Source organism: Pseudopipra pipra, chromosome 3 (assembly GCF_036250125.1).
Source record: "Pseudopipra pipra isolate bDixPip1 chromosome 3, bDixPip1.hap1, whole genome shotgun sequence".
Classification (NCBI taxonomy): domain Eukaryota; kingdom Metazoa; phylum Chordata; class Aves; order Passeriformes; family Pipridae; genus Pseudopipra; species Pseudopipra pipra.
The window spans coordinates 15,590,320-15,607,242 of NC_087551.1; the positions used below are offsets into that span (position 1 = coordinate 15,590,320).

At 42.6% G+C, this 16,923-nt stretch overlaps 1 protein-coding gene across 2 annotated transcripts in view; it reads right to left on the reverse strand.

Annotated features, from left to right (window-relative positions):
- Window positions 1–12,016, reverse strand: part of MSH2 (mutS homolog 2) — a 46,709-nt gene extending 34,693 nt beyond the window's left edge. The window contains exons 1-6 of one of the 2 annotated variants that reach the window (XM_064647993.1): window positions 11,764–12,016; window positions 9,598–9,752; window positions 8,887–9,165; window positions 8,421–8,567; window positions 7,266–7,415; window positions 5,191–5,324 (exon numbers count right to left, since the gene is read on the reverse strand). In XM_064647993.1, the coding sequence (XP_064504063.1) occupies window positions 5,191–5,324; window positions 7,266–7,415; window positions 8,421–8,567; window positions 8,887–9,165; window positions 9,598–9,752; window positions 11,764–11,983 (1,085 nt within the window). In that variant the 5' untranslated portion in view covers window positions 11,984–12,016. The remainder of the gene's footprint in view (window positions 1–5,190; window positions 5,325–7,265; window positions 7,416–8,420; window positions 8,568–8,886; window positions 9,166–9,597; window positions 9,753–11,763) is intronic. The other variant, XM_064647994.1, reaches the window with a different exon arrangement.
- Between the last annotated feature and the right edge of the window lie 4,907 nt (window positions 12,017–16,923).

The window sequence follows — 16,923 nt, forward strand, 5'->3', positions numbered from 1 at the left end:
TGCTGCACCACTGAATGCCACCTGTAATTTACTGATTTGCAACACTGATTGCTGATCCCTGACCTAGAAGACAAATTATTTGGTCAATGTACAGAATACAAACACCAACCTTGTCTTTCCCACACCTGAAGGTGTCATGAAAGGAGTCTTTTTTTAAGCTTGTCAGACAAGAAAACTAAAAATAAGTCTTTTGCAACACAAGAATCTAAGCTTTTTAAAAGGTTTCAAGTGCCTGGCATTTTAATGGAAGTTCCTTCCTAGAGACATGGCCTGTGTGACACGTGCCTGACTAGCAGAGCTTTTGTTTAATGTCTCTAGACAGCACTCAATGTCAACCTCAGTTTCACAAGCAGACCCAAATGAAAACACAGGTAAACTGGTAGTTTTGAAAATAGTAAACACAGGTAAAAGGAGGGGAGAGGGTTAAAGGAGAAGCACGGAGAGCTTCAAGCTCCAAACATTTCTGTAGGGAACTTAGCGATGATAACTTTTGGAATGACAAAGGTGACATTTTTCTAACATTTCTAGAGGCTTATTGGAAGCCAACACCATTTTCATGTCACTGGAATGACAACTTCTTTTATGCGAAGTATTTATTGCATCACGATCTCCATGACAATAAGAAATCATACTTCTGTCTTCCAATTGGTTCAGATTCAACCTGTATTTCAGAAGCTTCTCTAAAGGCATTAGGAGCACTCTGAGCATCTAAAATGCATTTGAATCAGGTCATTTAGACAAACCTCCAAGCTGGTCACATTTTCCCCTCCCTTACTGAGGACACAGGACACCACATACTAATTCAGCTGCCTGAAATCAGTCTGTGGCTGTGGAGAAGTACTGACCTGTACTCAGAAAAGTACTGAAGGTCTTTCCAGAGCTGCTAACCACAATGAAAAAAGCAACAAAGCCTGTCTGCAATGCTTTGCAGGGACAACTGCAGGTTAGAAAGGAACACAAAAGCAGTGAAGACCTACCGCAGAACAATTTACCCTTGAACTCAAGGCCTCTAGGTCCAGCCCTTGCTCAAAACAAGGCTAATTTCAATTGAACACTGAACAAGAACAGAGATACCTCCATCTCTCTGAGAGAGACTGACCATCCTCATGGGGGAGACTTTTTTCTTTCTATTCAGCTTGGAGAGTCCTCTGGTGAAGTTGGTGTCTGTTTTGTCTCATGGTTTTGCTGTGCCTTTGCAAGAAGCACCTGGCTTTGCCTTCTCTCTGACTCCCACTCTCTCAGCAGCTGAAACAAGCAGTTAGAGCTGCCCCTTAGTCTTCCCCTCACCAGACTACAAACCCAGCTCCCTCAGCCTCTCCCCACTCACCGCACGTGCAGCAGCTCACAGACCTGCTCAGTGGCTCTCCGCTGGGCCTGTTCCTTTTGTCTATCCTGTCCTGCAAAGCCCTACACTGGATACACTACTCCAGATGCAGCCTCACAGCTTCCAAGCAGATGTGAACAATCAGGTTCCTTGAGCTGGTTCTTACCAGTGGAGCCCAGTGGAGGGTCACCCTTGACTCCTGCCAGGGCACTGCTGACCCCTCCCAGAGCTCAGCCGACTCTGCCAGCCTGTGCAAAGATCCAAGTATCACATTCCACCCCAGAAGGTGCTGGGGCTGACTTGAGTCCTCCAAGAGAGCCAGGGCCTTTGGTTATGTATCTCCTTCTCATCTCAAGGGAACAAGTTAGGGGAACTTTTTTCGTTTTTAAACAACCTGTTACTTTAATTATCAATCAAGACTGATTCGTGGTAACATCCTGTAAACCTGAATTTTTACCCTGCTAGCTATTTATTCACCTCAAGCTTCCCAAATATGTTACTTTCTGACTCTGCTAGAGACAGGGCTCATTTCCACAATGTGGCCCCCCATGCAGCATGATATTTAGGAACACCGGAGAAAAACTCAAAATAGGCTTGAATCAGAACAAGTGATGTTTGAGTACAGCCTTTAACTCCTCTGAGACCCCTGCATCTCTTCTACCATGGACACAGGTATATAAGAGGTTCAACCACAGTATATATAAAGGACTAAAAAGGTGAGCTGCAATCTTTTATTTATGCTGTGTATAAATGTCAGAGTTTTTCCCAAAAACAGGAAAAAAATAAAATATATTCATCATGAACTCTCTCCTCAAGACATAACAGAACAAGCACTCTTTTACACTGTGCCACATTTCTCAGACTTTCCAGTATCTGAAGAATAAACACTACATACTGAAGCTGCTTGCTGTATTACAGTCAGCTGTGTTATGTAATTAATACATGTATTTGCACTTCCTGTCTCTGCGACTACATTTTAATTTCAGAAATATGCTGACTACAAGACAAGGAATAAGAACTTCATGTACTTGCCTTCTGAACACACCACATGGAAGATATAGGGCTGTATCTTGTATACTTATGACTAATAATTATTTCCATAATCAAGGAAAACCAGGTGGACAAGGGCAGAACCCCAAGTCTTACAAGACAGGCAAGTATCAGGAGCCCCAATTTTCTCAGTTCTCATTAGGAGTTGTTCCAGTAAATATCATTTTATCTGAAGCATGTGCACTATGTACTTTAATTTGTGTTGTTACTGTATCAGTGGTTAATACATACTACTGATGCAACACTGTGTTCCACTTATCCATAGAGGTTAACAATACACTGCAGATTACAAACTACAGAAAGAAGTCGATTCCTTTAGCTCCAAAAGATGACTTGCACCACCTGGAGGTCTTAGTGGAGGAATACAACAGCCTAACTTCTTTTAAAAAGTTAAACTTTCAGAAAACTATTATCCCAGTAGTGTAGAATTGGCAAGTTAAAATACCTCCTATACAACCAAAACAAGAAGCTTCCTTCAAAACACTGCCACCAAACATCAGTCCAGCTTGGGCAGTTCTGCTTATTTTGAGAAGTTTTGCACTGGTTAGAGTTAAATGGGGTCCTTCAACATGGCACACTTCAAGCCAAGAAATCATCAGTAGCTTCCCTTGACTACAAAGTTAACATAAAGGAAGAGCAGTCCAGGTATTTCCTTCTCAAAACACCATTATGGTTTGCAATCCTTAAAACAGCCACAATATACTCTAAAGCCTTTAGAAAACAACTTGGCAACTGCAAATCTATCAAAAGATATTTCAATCTGTCAATACATCTCATCAGCCCCATTAACAACTTCTCTTATGCTTGTTTCCTTTGGATTTAAAAAGGAACAGTCCAACAGTTTTTCACTTTGAAAAACGTGAAGTTTGGGAAGATGGCAAACAAACAGCTTATGACTAAATGACATTGCTTTTATCCCAAAGCAAGATGCATTCAGACAAGTTTAGCTGTGCAGCAGAATAAAATGAAAAAGTATGACTATGGTATCTCAGTGCCCATAAGTAAAGGTTAAAGCAAACAACCTTTAACAAATTACAGCTCAAATGACTCTATGGCTGGACAACATACAGGAGGTTATCAATGGACTTCTTTCAACTTCGTAACACTTGGATACACTGACCTTTACAAGCCTCACTAAGAACTGAACTCCATTTAATTACTCCCCTCCTCCTTTAAATACAGCTTTTCCTAAACACAGTCAACATTAGCCATACAGAATCGCAGCACAAAAGGTGGAAATGATCTTAACTCTACAGAACAGGTCAAGTTACATTTTCTGCTACAACTCAACCCCAGCTTTATAAAGAAAACAGTGTATCTCTTCCAAACTTGTAAGACTTCTGATGCACAGTAATGAGCAAACATGTCTGACACAAAAGTTAAAATTTCCAACGTTTACTTTGACATAAGAAAATTACAAAATGGGAGCTATAACTTTCAAAATCTTAAAACCGACAAAAAATTGGTTAAAAATAAACTTGGATCAGATCTTAGGATCCAAAACTGACAGATGCAGAAGATCCTGGGTACTTAGTCAAGAACAATAAAAGCTTTTGTAACACATGCAGGAGGTAAGATGTAGCATTCAATAAACCCGGGAACAAATATTTCAGTGTCACATTAACAACATTTCTAAGTGGGCTCTGATCAAGTTACTACACTTCGTTCTGCAAACAATTAGGAAAAGTAGAAAAACCTGCTGAAGACAAGCAGAATAATTCAGTCTCCAGAAATCTAGAGAGAAAACTATCATTCTGATGGTGGTGAGCAAGTGGCTGTGCTTAGTTGCCAGCTGGACTTAAACCACAACAACTACTACACAGTTTATTTAAATATCAGCATGTCCAAGCCAAAATTTCTTTTTCGGTAGTAGGGATCTGTGCCAAAGCCCAACAGCATATACAGACATACCTGCAATGCCTCATCTAAAATATGAGTGTTAGAGAAGCTATCGAAGTTAAATCCAGTCTTCCAGCCTCTTCTGCTTTGTCAAGATACATTTTAATACACATTTTGCAATGCATTAACCTGCTGATCACTAGAGTTGCATGAAGTTTGGTTTTAGACCATAAGAATGCAGCTATTTTTAGTAGGAGTTCAAAAAACTTGTATTTGCATGGTGAACATAACCAAGACAAACATACACAGTAGGAATAGAACCTTTGCAGTTTTCCTTTCTGAAGGACTGAGACTTGCCAGATTCTCTAAGGCTTCTTATCAACTGATACTGCTATCTACTGGTAGGGCAGCCACACAGTGACAGCAGGATCAAAGAGCAAGAAAGAAAAAGACCCCTTGTACTTGGGCTCACAATATCTAGGCAAGATATGATAAGAGTGACCTACTGCCAAACCAAAAGTAGTTTTTTTTCTGGAAATAGGAAGATATTACTACTGCTTAATTGTTTGGGTGTTTTGCTGTTTGGTTTTTTTTTTTTAAGTGCTAAACTTGAAGTGTCATCAAAATATTATTACACAGACAGGGTACTTGCAGTATTAACGACAGTTAGGAAGCAGCTGCTACACTGCCTTAGCCTGTGGCACAGAATCATTTGAATCATTTTGATCATCTAAACATATTGTACCTCCTCTTTAAAATACATAATTGTAAAAAGCATTTAATCTAACAGGAACCTGTCACTTTGCATCTCAAGGAAAAATATATTCTGCTCTCACTACGATGCATTACAGGATAGCTCACCAAAGCCTCCAACCACTATTATTCTTTGGTTGTAGTATTTTGTGCTTAAAAAGAAAGAGCCTTATATAAAATAGTTACTAAGTTGTGTAAGTCTATCAAACACATAATACTGTTACCTTTCTTCAATTCTGTTCTTGTCCATAAGCGGTTGTTTGATCCACTGATTAACTAGTCTTTGTCCTTGAGGGGTTCTGCATTTATTGAGTAAACCAACTAGAGATTGTGCAGTATTCCCGTTTTCCACAGAACTCTGAAAAGAAAAAAAAGAAAGTTAGTGAAGCTTATTGACACCCAATGAATGGTACACAACTTTGTTACTTAGGAACAGGTCAGTGGATTTTTTTCTATTCAACTATCATGCTTCCCCAGATCATCTTCGGAGTGCTACAAAACATTTCTAAACTTGCTCTGTTCAGGCTATAGTTTACTATCTATAGTTTAGGTTTAATATTAGCTGGACCTAAGACAGAGTTTTGGGCATTTTTCTTGAGGTTTTGTTTGGTTTTTGCACAAACAGCTAGGAAGGAAAAATTTTGTTTATTATCGAAAAAGAGCAATCAAGCTTGTTTCAACTCTTGACTTGAAATTAAAATCTCAACCCTCTCCACACAAGAACAGCGGCAATTAAAACAGCAGGCAAGTATTCAGCCAGGAGCAGGTCTGGATGCCTGTGAACAATTTGGATGTAGAACTAGAAGCCTAACAACAGGAAATGAACACAGTGAGAAGGAATACTGACACATTTAGTCCCTGGAGTATCTAATATCTAAAGTGGATGTGCCCATTTTCAGTTTTCTGAACAGTACTGTACATGAAAAATTTCTGAACGTAAGACAGTGTCACAGAGTACAGACATTATACACAAATTACCTATTTCAGCACATTCCATTTGCAAGGTACAGTTCCATATAACCAACTGCATCTGCTGCACCGTAAGATATTTACCTACACACCTCACAGGGCAACTCAAACTGTCCAAAAACCTCCCCAGAGGCAGCTTCCTGCTAAATGGCAAACCGTTGGCTCCAAAGCTCCTAGAGATAGACATGGCACTGGATTTCCTATCACAAAATGTGTAACACCTGCAAGGACTTGTAAAGGAACGCAGCTAAAACAGAACTTCCTGGAACACCTCCACAAATATGGAGAAGAGATATGATTTTCGCTTCATTCCCCAGATGGTGGCACAGAACCAGGAAATAAAGAACAAAACCCAAATAAAACTCAGAACTTCTCTCTCCAGGGTTAGCCAGCTCAGATGCTGAATATATGCCCTGTTTTCATCTAGAAATCACTCTAAGGTAAACAGGGGACCATTATCTGTGATTTCTTCCTATAAATCTGAAACGCAAGTGGATTAGGTCCAAGCAAAGATCACTAACCAAGCCTTACTAATGTGGAAACAAAAGAGAAAAGCTGACACAACACACCACATTTTCCTACAACTATAAAAAGGGGCAAAGCAGAAAAACAGACATGATGGGAGGTATGAAGGAGCCTGGTAATCTGTTTGGATTTGTAGACAATGTGCGTAAAAAAGTAAAATTGACATCATCCAGTTAGCATGACATGGTGCTTTCAGAATGTTCTCAAGTACTGTCCTGTTCATTGCCCTGCAGCTAGCCCTCCCTTCCTGTCACTACCAGCAGTGTTCCTGCCATATGCTACATGTTCCCCTATAACCATCTAATTCAGGCTTGTGTTCTCTTCCCCAAACAGCACTACTGTATAAAGCAACTGTGCTTTGGCACTCCCTATCATACCACAAAAGTACACAACTCTCTTCCCCTCCCACACCCCAAATCTGCTCCTGCCACTGGAGATGTGAACTTCTCTGACTAAACCCCAGGAAAGACACAGCATTCCCCCCACTGCTTAACCTCAGCAGCTAAAACCATGAGGTACTGCTATGGCTTTTCCCACTGCACTGTACACTGTGGCCACTTCGTACCTCCTGGATGTTCTTCACTTCTACATTTAACACAAACTAACAGGAAACAAAACCAAAAATAGGTGGTAACAGTACTTAAATGTTTAAATCACACACTGAGCAGGGGTAAATGAAAACGAAGCTAAGATGCACAAGTTGCCATTAATCAGGATCTGGGGAGTTGCGACTGGGCATTTAGGCTAGTTAGCAAGCAGCTAAGTAGCTGTACAACAGTTACTAACTCAAGTATGTATTTCTTACCTGAAAAAGGTTGAGGGCTTGAACAGCTGAATTATCTAGAACCATATACTGACTGAGATCAAAAGTAGTCAGTTCAAATTGTCCAAAATTAGACTCGTCTGACAGCAACTCTAAAAACTTGATAACGGCTGACAAGGATGAAACAGCAACCTGGAGGTTTTTAAAAAAAACACATCACATTCTAGTTAGAAATACTCCTGAATCTGAGAGTATTTGATCAATGATCCTAGAAAATTACAGCTGGGGAAGACTTTGAGCCATGTGAATTCTGGCAGGGCTATGAAAGACTCATCCTGTTTGACAAGACTTCATTTCCATAGGGATGTTCCATGGCACTGCAGCGTCTTTCTAGGTAGGTGCAAGAGCAACGACCACATTTGCATAATCTGATACACAAAATGTGAAGTGCACACCTTGCCAGCTTTCCAATGCTGTTATCAGGATGTTTCCAGCTCAGGAACACAAACAAGTTGCTGCAGATAAATGAGATATCATGGATCATCTCAGGGCATAGTTTCAGGGTTACTTTTCAGCCAGAACAAGGATCTGATCTGACTTGCTGCATGGCATTACAAACTCTAGTGCCACTACAAAAGAAAGGCAGCAGCATGACTGACTTGTTCAGCTGCAACACACTTGAAAAAATTTTAATCTGCTGTGAAATGACACATTAAGGGAGTATAACTGTGAACCTTACACCTGCAGTGAGCATCTGCAGTGAAGGGCATTTTATAGCATGTTTATCTCAACAAATTGCCTCTTGTTTGCAGCTAAGAACAAACATGCAGGCACTAAATCACATACTTAAGCCACAAGACAACACAAAAATATTATCATAAACATCACTTTGTTTTCAAATACCTATTTTCCTGTAATGCAAACTGTATTTCAGTCCTTAGGCTAGATGGATTGTGAACAGGAGGCACCTCTTATGCAGTCTATTTGCTTACCAGAGCTTACTACTTTAAAGAGATAAGTGAAGGGTTTTCTCAATTTTTTCCAGGACCACCTGGTATCCAGCTTTGACACAGACTCAGGCTGAGCAGAATTGCTAAACACTTCAGCAAGAGTGTAGAGGAGATCAGGTCACATCAGGTGCACATACCACTCCACTTCTAAAAAACAAAGGAACATTAAACATTGCTCTGTGCTCACCTGCTTTTCCATCTCTGGCAGTGCTGCACTATTCTTTTGTTCTTCTTTTTTTGATTTTAACAAGCGATTGAGATCCTGAACAATATCCTTTGTTGTGAAATCCGCCTTCTTCCTGTCTGTAATCAGGATTCCTCCCCTCTGAACGACCTGTTGTTCACAAACACACAGAGTTATCAATTACCTTCAATATTCAGGGGACAGATGGAAGCAAACACTGAAGACATATTTATTTCCTGCTAGGCTGCAGAGAGAGGAATGACAGACAAGATTTTAGAACAACTTTTCCTGATCAAAATCAAGTGAGTCAACAGACACACGATACATTTCATTTGTGTAAATCAAAACTTCCTCAAGTTAATATGTTGGTCCTTAATTTTTCCACAAATCATAGAGCCTAGCTAATAAATTAGAATATGGGCTTTTAGACAATGTTTTGTATGACTGTAAGCCACCATGGTTCTCTTACTTGTCGCAGTTTTCCCATCTCTCCTGCAGTGTCTCCTCCTGGTAGGACACACTCCTTTGGTCCCAGTTGAACCAGTAGAGCTTCAAGGTTTGAGAACTGATCGTTATCTGGAAACTCACAAACACTCAATTTTCTCAGCGTGGTGTCAACAAAGCCTGCTCCTACTACTCTTTGTCCATCAGCAGTAGACAGCTTAACCCCCACAACCCCAACGGCCGTGGACATGTCATTGTTGGCAAAGAGAACTTCCTCAAACTGGGCAAGATTTCCTGGAGAACCCTATTTAGAAAAAGAAAAATACTTTTTTAAGGGCGTGTATATACACATACTTTCTTTTTTGTCTTTAAGAAGAACAACAAATGATAAAACTAAGTACTGAACAGTCCACTAATATAATATTTATAGCTGTTCGATTTTTTAACTATTCAAATTTTACGTATCATCTACACAGAGCAAAGTACTTTGTGTTTCCTTTATTTCCCAACCTATGGCAAAGACACAGAACAAGCTCTTTCAGCCTTATATCAGTAGAAAATACAGTGATATATAACAGATATACAACCAACATATTAAAAACATGAGTGATTTACCATCATACCACCCTTGTCGGTCCGTTAAAATCCCAAAACTCCAAGCAGAGAAACTCAGGAAAGATTGATGGGGTTTTTTTTCTTTCATCTCATAGTTACAAAGAAAGGTTGAACAGTGTACCTTGTAAGCTAAATACCAGTCATTTTCTTTGACAGATTTGCTCCCCGCTTTGTTCTTGTAAACTTCAACTCTGTAATGACGGACCAGAAGCAGATCTCTCACAAAAGATTCAAAGTTCATTTTACTAAGCACAACACTCTCAAGTTTCTGAGTTCCTAAAAGAAAAAAAAAAGAAGACACTTATTAATTGTTCATAGAAATTATTTTCTGTAATCAAAATCCCCAAGAAAGGCCTTCAGGAAAGCCACTATTCTAATATCAAACAAGCAAACACATAGAATCCATGAAACGACAAAACCCCAAAACAATCAGCTGGTTAAAAGTAATGAAGAAAGCATACTCTAACTCCAAATAAAAACAGTGTTCATTTCCAAATTTCACTAAATCTGTATGGTAATATATACAAAGAGATCTGTTCTCCTCACCCTTCCCCTCTCATTATGATATTCTTGACTTGGTTTACTAATTAACATTTCACACATTTTGATCTAATGAGTGATAGAAGCCTGCTACAGGTTTTCCTTGTTGACAGAACAGACTGCCACCCTAATCACACTCAGAAGATAGCAAGACACTTCCCTTTTATCACAATATATCCTGTAAAAACAATATATTCTCAAAAAAATCTAAACCATTCATAGTTTACATGAACATCTAACTTAGGAAGTGCTTAATTTAAAAACTTCTTGCTTCTGTTCCTTGAGGTGTCCAGGCAGATGATGCAGCTGAACAAATTTATTTCCACACAGCTGCCCAGAGGAGCAACACAACTTCTACCACTCCACCTCCAGCAGCAGCCTACTCACAGAATTAGGCAGTTCCACTATTGATCAAATTGGGATTTCAGGTGAGTACATTAAGTTTTCTGCCAGATTGGGAAGTGGAATTAACTCAGACTGGTGTCAGATACATGAGAGCTGGATGACATACCAAGTACAAGCAATAGATACTGAATATCACATCTTTCTTTTTAGTAGCACGCCTTCCTCACATTTGAGGTCCTTCCTCCCTTACGTGAAAGATGTTAAATAGTGATTTTCCATACCCATAGGATCTTAAGGTTTTATTTTAGACAGGATTTTTTCATTTTCTTTCCTCCTCAAACATCTAGTACGACTTTTTTTTTTGAAACAGGTAAAAAACCTAATTCTACATAATTAGGTTTTCTTTCACAGCGCAGAACTATCCAAAACCCCACAATTTTTCTTATTTTTTCAGTTGAGACAGCATAATACACTAGCAGGGGGGCAGCTGATCTGTATGTTTGCTTTGAAATCATTCTGAAAGTAAAAAGTCTAGTTTTATTCTGACTTTAAACTGGATATGGTGGATAAGACTTTAAAGGGTTTAAAACTTGAACTCACAATCACATGATTATACCTACAAAATTATCACTTTTGAATGGAATACAAAAATAATACTGGTGCATGTGTTTCTAGTCTGAAAGACACATCAAGCTTAGTGGCTTTCAGGAGGGGTTGGAGTTTCTTTGGTATATTTTTTTTACATGTGAGATCATCACAATAGAAAGTGAAGAGCATGAGAATGTCATTCTGTTTTTAGTGCCATTGCGCACACACAAGAAAACTTCATTCATTACAAAGAGGTTTATTTTGCAAAGTACAAGCCAATAATTTAGCAACACTGTGTTCCTCGAGATTAAGGCTAATACTAAGGTTTGTCTCTTCTGACAAGATAATTTATCTTGATGCTCTTACATCCAACATCTGCAAGCTGTCATACACCAGGAGATAAATGAAAAGCATCAGTGGGTGGATGGCAGAGAAAGCCTTCTGCAATTCATAATAAAACGTTACTTACTTCTGCAGGCCATCGTTATTCAATGGTAAATAATAAACCATTATTTACCCATCACCTGCACCATGGAACGCTATGAGGCCCATCCTCAGTTAGTACAGAAAATATCGTGCAATCCTATTGCCCAAGACACCACCAGATCCCTGTGACACCCCGCAGGCCATGCCCTTGGGAACGGGGCACCGCTGCACCGGCTACCGGGGCTTCCAGGGGCTACCTGGGGCTACCAGGGGCAGCTGCCACCACCACGCCCGCCGCTCCCCTCCGGCCACCCGGGTCCCGCCCCGCCGCAGCCAGCCCCGGGGGAGGCGAGTCGCGCCCCCGGGGCTCCCCCGCGCCCCCACCCACCCGGTGCCCCCGCCAGCTGCCGGATGACGGCGCGGGTGCGGAAGAGCTCGCGGGCCGCCAGCCGCGCGTCGGCGCCGTGCACCGTGTAGTAGTCTCCGCGCTCGAAGAAGCGCACAGTGGTTTCGGGCTTCTCGGGCAGCGAGAGCACGGCGCGCACGAAGCCCGCGTCGGCCCCCGCGCCCTCGGGCCACACGGCCTCTCGCTGCGGCTCCACCGCCATCTTGCGCTGCCGCCGCCGCCGCCGGTGCTCCCGCAGCCACCGCCTCCCGCCAACAGCGCCGCGCGCGCGCCAGCGGCGGCGCCCAATCGCTGCGGGGTCCGCGCCGCGCGTCACGCCCGCCCCGCCCCGCCCAATCGCTCCGGAGTCCGCGCCGCGCGTAGCGCTCGCCCCGCCCCTAAATGGCGGGTGTGCGCGCGCGTTGCCGGAGCGCGAAGGGTCCGCCCCCGCCGCCGCCATGGCAACGCCGAGCCCGCGGGGCTCGGGCTGGGCCGGGGGGGCAGCGCCGGAGGCGGCGCTTCCTTAATCTCAGAATCACAGACTCAGTAAGGTTGGAAAGGATCTCGGAGATAATCAAGTGCAACCTATGACCGAACACCACCACGTCAACTAGACCGTGGCACTGAGTGCCACGTCCGGTCTCTCCTTAAACACCTCCAGGGACGGTGGCTCCACCACCTCCCCGGGCAGCCCGCTCCGATGTCTGCTCACCCTTTCTGTGAAGAAATTCCTCCTGATGTCCCGCCTAATACTGGACAACCAGTGTGCCCCTGGCAGCCCTGCCGAGGTGCCACTGAGGATGAGAGTGTCCCGTGGACTTGGAGCATGGAGGTCCTCAGGGCTCAGTGTGCTGAGCTGCTTCATAGGCTGCCAGAAGGCAAATGCTGTAACACAGCCCCAGAGCAGGGCGGTCACCCCGCTCAGTCAGACCGCCAGCAGGCAGGGACCGTGGCTGACAGGCCCTGCTTTGCTTCCAGCGGGAATGGTGCCCAGAGACTCCACGTGCCCCCTCCGGCAAGCACAAAGCTTCTCTTGCCCGTCCTACAGGGAGGGGTCACTCCTCCCGGGCAGCACCAGGAATATTACAAATGGCAAAAAAAACCCAAGACTTGACCCCCATTTACACACGGGGTTACCCAGGGACAGAAAGGGCACTGACTGCCTGGCAGCACTCAGCGAGACCCCCAGCCCTGACTACAGTGTGGTCCTTGTGCCCAAAATGCTTCAGGTTTTTGATTTTTCCTTGCACTGACCTAAGCATTTTTCTTCTTTGTTTGTTTGCCTCTTTTTCCTTGTGCTGTAAAGACACAAAAGAATAGAAACAATGTAGGTGAGAAACTTTCATGTAGTGATTATTGTGAAAGAATAATGAGAAATCCCATGTTTCATCAGCTAAATCAAGGTGTGAGAAAACTCTCTTCTGTCAATTTATAGAAACGGCAAAAAACTTTCGCAGGACAAGGAAACTTACAGAAAAGGATCCTTTATTTGCAGCGCTGGGTGCAGTCCCAAGCCGCCCGCCTGGAAAAGCACGCCCCTCCCAGAGCCCGTGTTTTTTTTATACCCTTCAGTTACTCAATATCTTGAATATTCAGCAGGTAACAAGCATTTTACCTTAAAAGGGCACTTTTCAAACCGGCGGGTGGGTGTCACCCTCCCACCTGATTGGTTCAGGGCATACCCCCTGTACATCTTGATTGATTGGTGACGTACCCCTCTGTACATGTACAGGGGGACCCCCCTGCACACTAAGACACGTGGCCGATGTAAATTTTCCATTTATATATTGTATCCTACCTCAGCCGCAATATTCCCTTGGTGTACAGCCCTGACGGGGCCTTTCACCTTACAATCTTCACGAGACGCCTGAAATAAAATTAAATGGGAGGTAAGAAGGAAGTCCCAACACCCCGCTTCCTACTTACATAACTTTACTTATAATAAAACCAGATTATTTTATTTCTCATAATCCCCCCTTTTTGTCTTTATTCATGGTTTTATTATAAGTCTTTTGTTTTGTTGATTGTCTTTAAGTTTTCCGAGTTCGTTCCCACTCAGTTAGTATATCTTGTGCCTTATTCATTTCTTTCGTTTGCTTGGCAAGTTCCCACTCGAGCAGTGCTTTCCGTGCTTTCTCCATGCCTTTCGTCTGTCTGGGGGTTGGTCGCAAGATCATGATTTTCTGGATTTCTGGGTCTCTAGCTGTAGTGGTTTTTGGATCCATTGGCATGGCAGTTAATTGCATCCCTTGGACAACACTAGAAATTAATCTCATAAAACATGGGATTAGACAGGGTATGAACAACAGTCCAGAGACAGCACATAATAAAAAGAATCCCACTTTTTTCCACCATACCCCCCCAAAGAAGTTAGCCCACCATTCTCCGTCAACTATGGAGTTCCATTTTTGAACAGGGACATGGGTGATTTTTCGGATGTTGGAGGCTATTTCCATTACAGCTTCATAGTTATCATCAATTTGTAAGCAGCAGTCTGAGGTGTTGAATTTCCCACAGACTCCTCCTTCCTCTGCCAAAAGGTAGTCTAGGGCCAATCTGTTTTGGTATATGGCTGCTCTACTTTGGCGCTGTTGTTCAGCTATTAGTTCTAATCCCTTTGCGGTCTGATTTATAACTATTTCTACTACAGCTTGGAGTCGTATAATTCGATTGAGCATATAAATGGGTGTACGGTAACCCCATGTACCATCTTGTGCCCATGTGGCTGGTCCATAATACTCAATAATTCTCTCAGGAGGCCATTCTTCCTCCCCCCATTTTTGGGTTCCCCCTATTGAGTGTTCTTTAATCCCAATGTAAGGTGCTCTCCCTTTTACTTCTCTTTTTTTTTCGGTTAAGGGAGTCATATAACGGGACTCCCAATTCATCTCCACTCTCCAAGGGTAATAGGAAAAATCCAGGCAAAATTATTCCTATGGTACAACAACCCCTCCAATTTTCTGGTAGGACTGTATATGCCCTTTTTCCACAAATCCAAAAAAGTCCATTTGGCGCTTTCCAAAAATGTTTGGACAGGCTATCAGCATTTTCCCAAAATATTGATATTTCCGTTATTCCGGAAAAAGGGTTTACTTTGGTTTTATTACATTGATACAGTTTTTTGTTCGCATCCCACTCACAGTTGGGGCTCTTTTCTTCTGACCAATAGCTAGTTGGGGCTTGTGGGAAATACTCACTGTGAGTGGAGTTGGTTTTTAGGGTTCGCTTGCAAGGGGTTTCTCCAACTGGGTACACAAAATGTGGTCCTGTTCTCCGTATACAATCTCTCCCTATTACTGTGGAGCTTAATATCCATCCTTCTGGCCTATTCACTTTATTATGAGAAAATGTGTAATTTCCTTTGAGTATTTCTTGGGCATCCAGACTAAAACCTCTCCAGGGCCATTCTTCTGCCATTAAAGGCCCTCCACATACCCAACATCGACTTACTCTTAACCCTTTAGCAATTTTTTCTGCTAGATCAACAAATAGATTTTGTCCCATTGCCGGGAGCTCAAAATTTCCATCTATCTCCCCTGTCAGTTCAGAATATAAGTTACTTAACTGTGACAGCGGGTGGTTCTTGGATTGTTTTCTCTCAGTATTTTCAATGATTTCTTCTATTATTATTTCAGGAGCCCCCCATTCACTAGTGATATCCCAGCAAATCCAAGTTTCTTTGACGGGACAACTTCGTCCTAGTCGTGTCCCTTCTGGTCCTAAGTTTTGTGCTATCCCATAGCGTCTGTTGCCTATCACACAGGTTTCTAATTTTTCCTTGTCATAACAAACTTCGTTCACATACTCATGTGCCATAAAGATGGTTACCGCACCTGTTTCATAGTATGCATTTTGGTAACATTTTTGGCAGTGGTCATTGGCAACAACCACTAGTAGGAGCGCAGCTAAGGTGAGCAGAGGTCCAGTATAGCATATACCTCCACTGTCCATGCCTATCGGATTGCAGCCGACAGCAGGATGGGAAGATCTTCTTGTGGCAAGTATAGAGGCTAATCTGGTCTTGCCCTCTATTGCTCTCTATTGCTCTGTCTTTGCGCTCGAGTATAGCTTGGCACTTAATAGCAAAAAAAAAAAAAAAAATTTTGTTGGTTGGTTATCTATTTCCTAATGCACAATCATTCTCTAAGAACTATGGGTCTTAGTAGCGGTAGTCACTCCTTCGTGCTGGGTCTCCGATTTCTTTTGTTGGGAGTGGTGTTCCTCGGCTGTTGTCCTCTCCTGGAGACTGTAAAAACAAAATTTTACTTTCGGGTTATTTTCAGTTTTGGGTACTCTCCTTGGCATTTCCACTCGGGAGTGGAGGAAGGGGGTGTTATAGGCCCTTTGACTCTTGTACTATGGGTCCACCCCTTCTCTATAGTCCGTATTGCTGTTTCAGTGGTTAATACCACTTGGTATGGCCCCTCCCATTCTGGTTTGAGAGGCTCTTCTTTCCATGTTTTTATCAGAACCCAATCTCCCACTGAAATGTTGTGTATTTTCATCTCTAGTTTAACAGTTTGGGGAAGTAGTCCTTGTTGCCTGAGGTCGTCTAGCCTCTTGGCTATTGTTGTGACATATTCCCTGAGGTATTTTTCGCCTAGTTCCAGAGTTGGACTTTGGTGGGTTTTATGGCATGATGGATAAGGCAGCCCAAATAACATCTCATAGGGAGATATATTTAGGTCTCTTCTGGGGGCTGTCCTGATCCGGAAGAGTGCTAAAGGTAAACATTTTGTCCATGGCAACCCTGTTTCCAGGGTGATTTTGGTTATGGTTCGTTTCAGAGTTTGGTTCATTCGTTCCACTCTCCCCGAACTCTGGGGGTGCCACGGGGTATGATGTTGCCACGAGACTTGTAGAGCCTCGCACGTTAATTTTAAAATTTTTGAAGTGAAATGTGATCCCCGGTCTGAATCTATGGTTTCGGGTAGTCCAAATCTGGGAACCACTTGCTCTAATAATGTTTTAACTACACTTTGGGCCGTGGCTTTTAAGACTGGAAATGCTTCTACCCAATGGGTTAAGTGATCTACAATTACCAATAAGTATTTCCATCTTTGTACAGGAGGAAATTCAGTGAAATCTACTTGCATTCTCTGAAAGGGCCTAATTGCAAGTTCTCGCCCTCCAAGGGAGCGAGCTCTTTGTACCCTTTTGTTT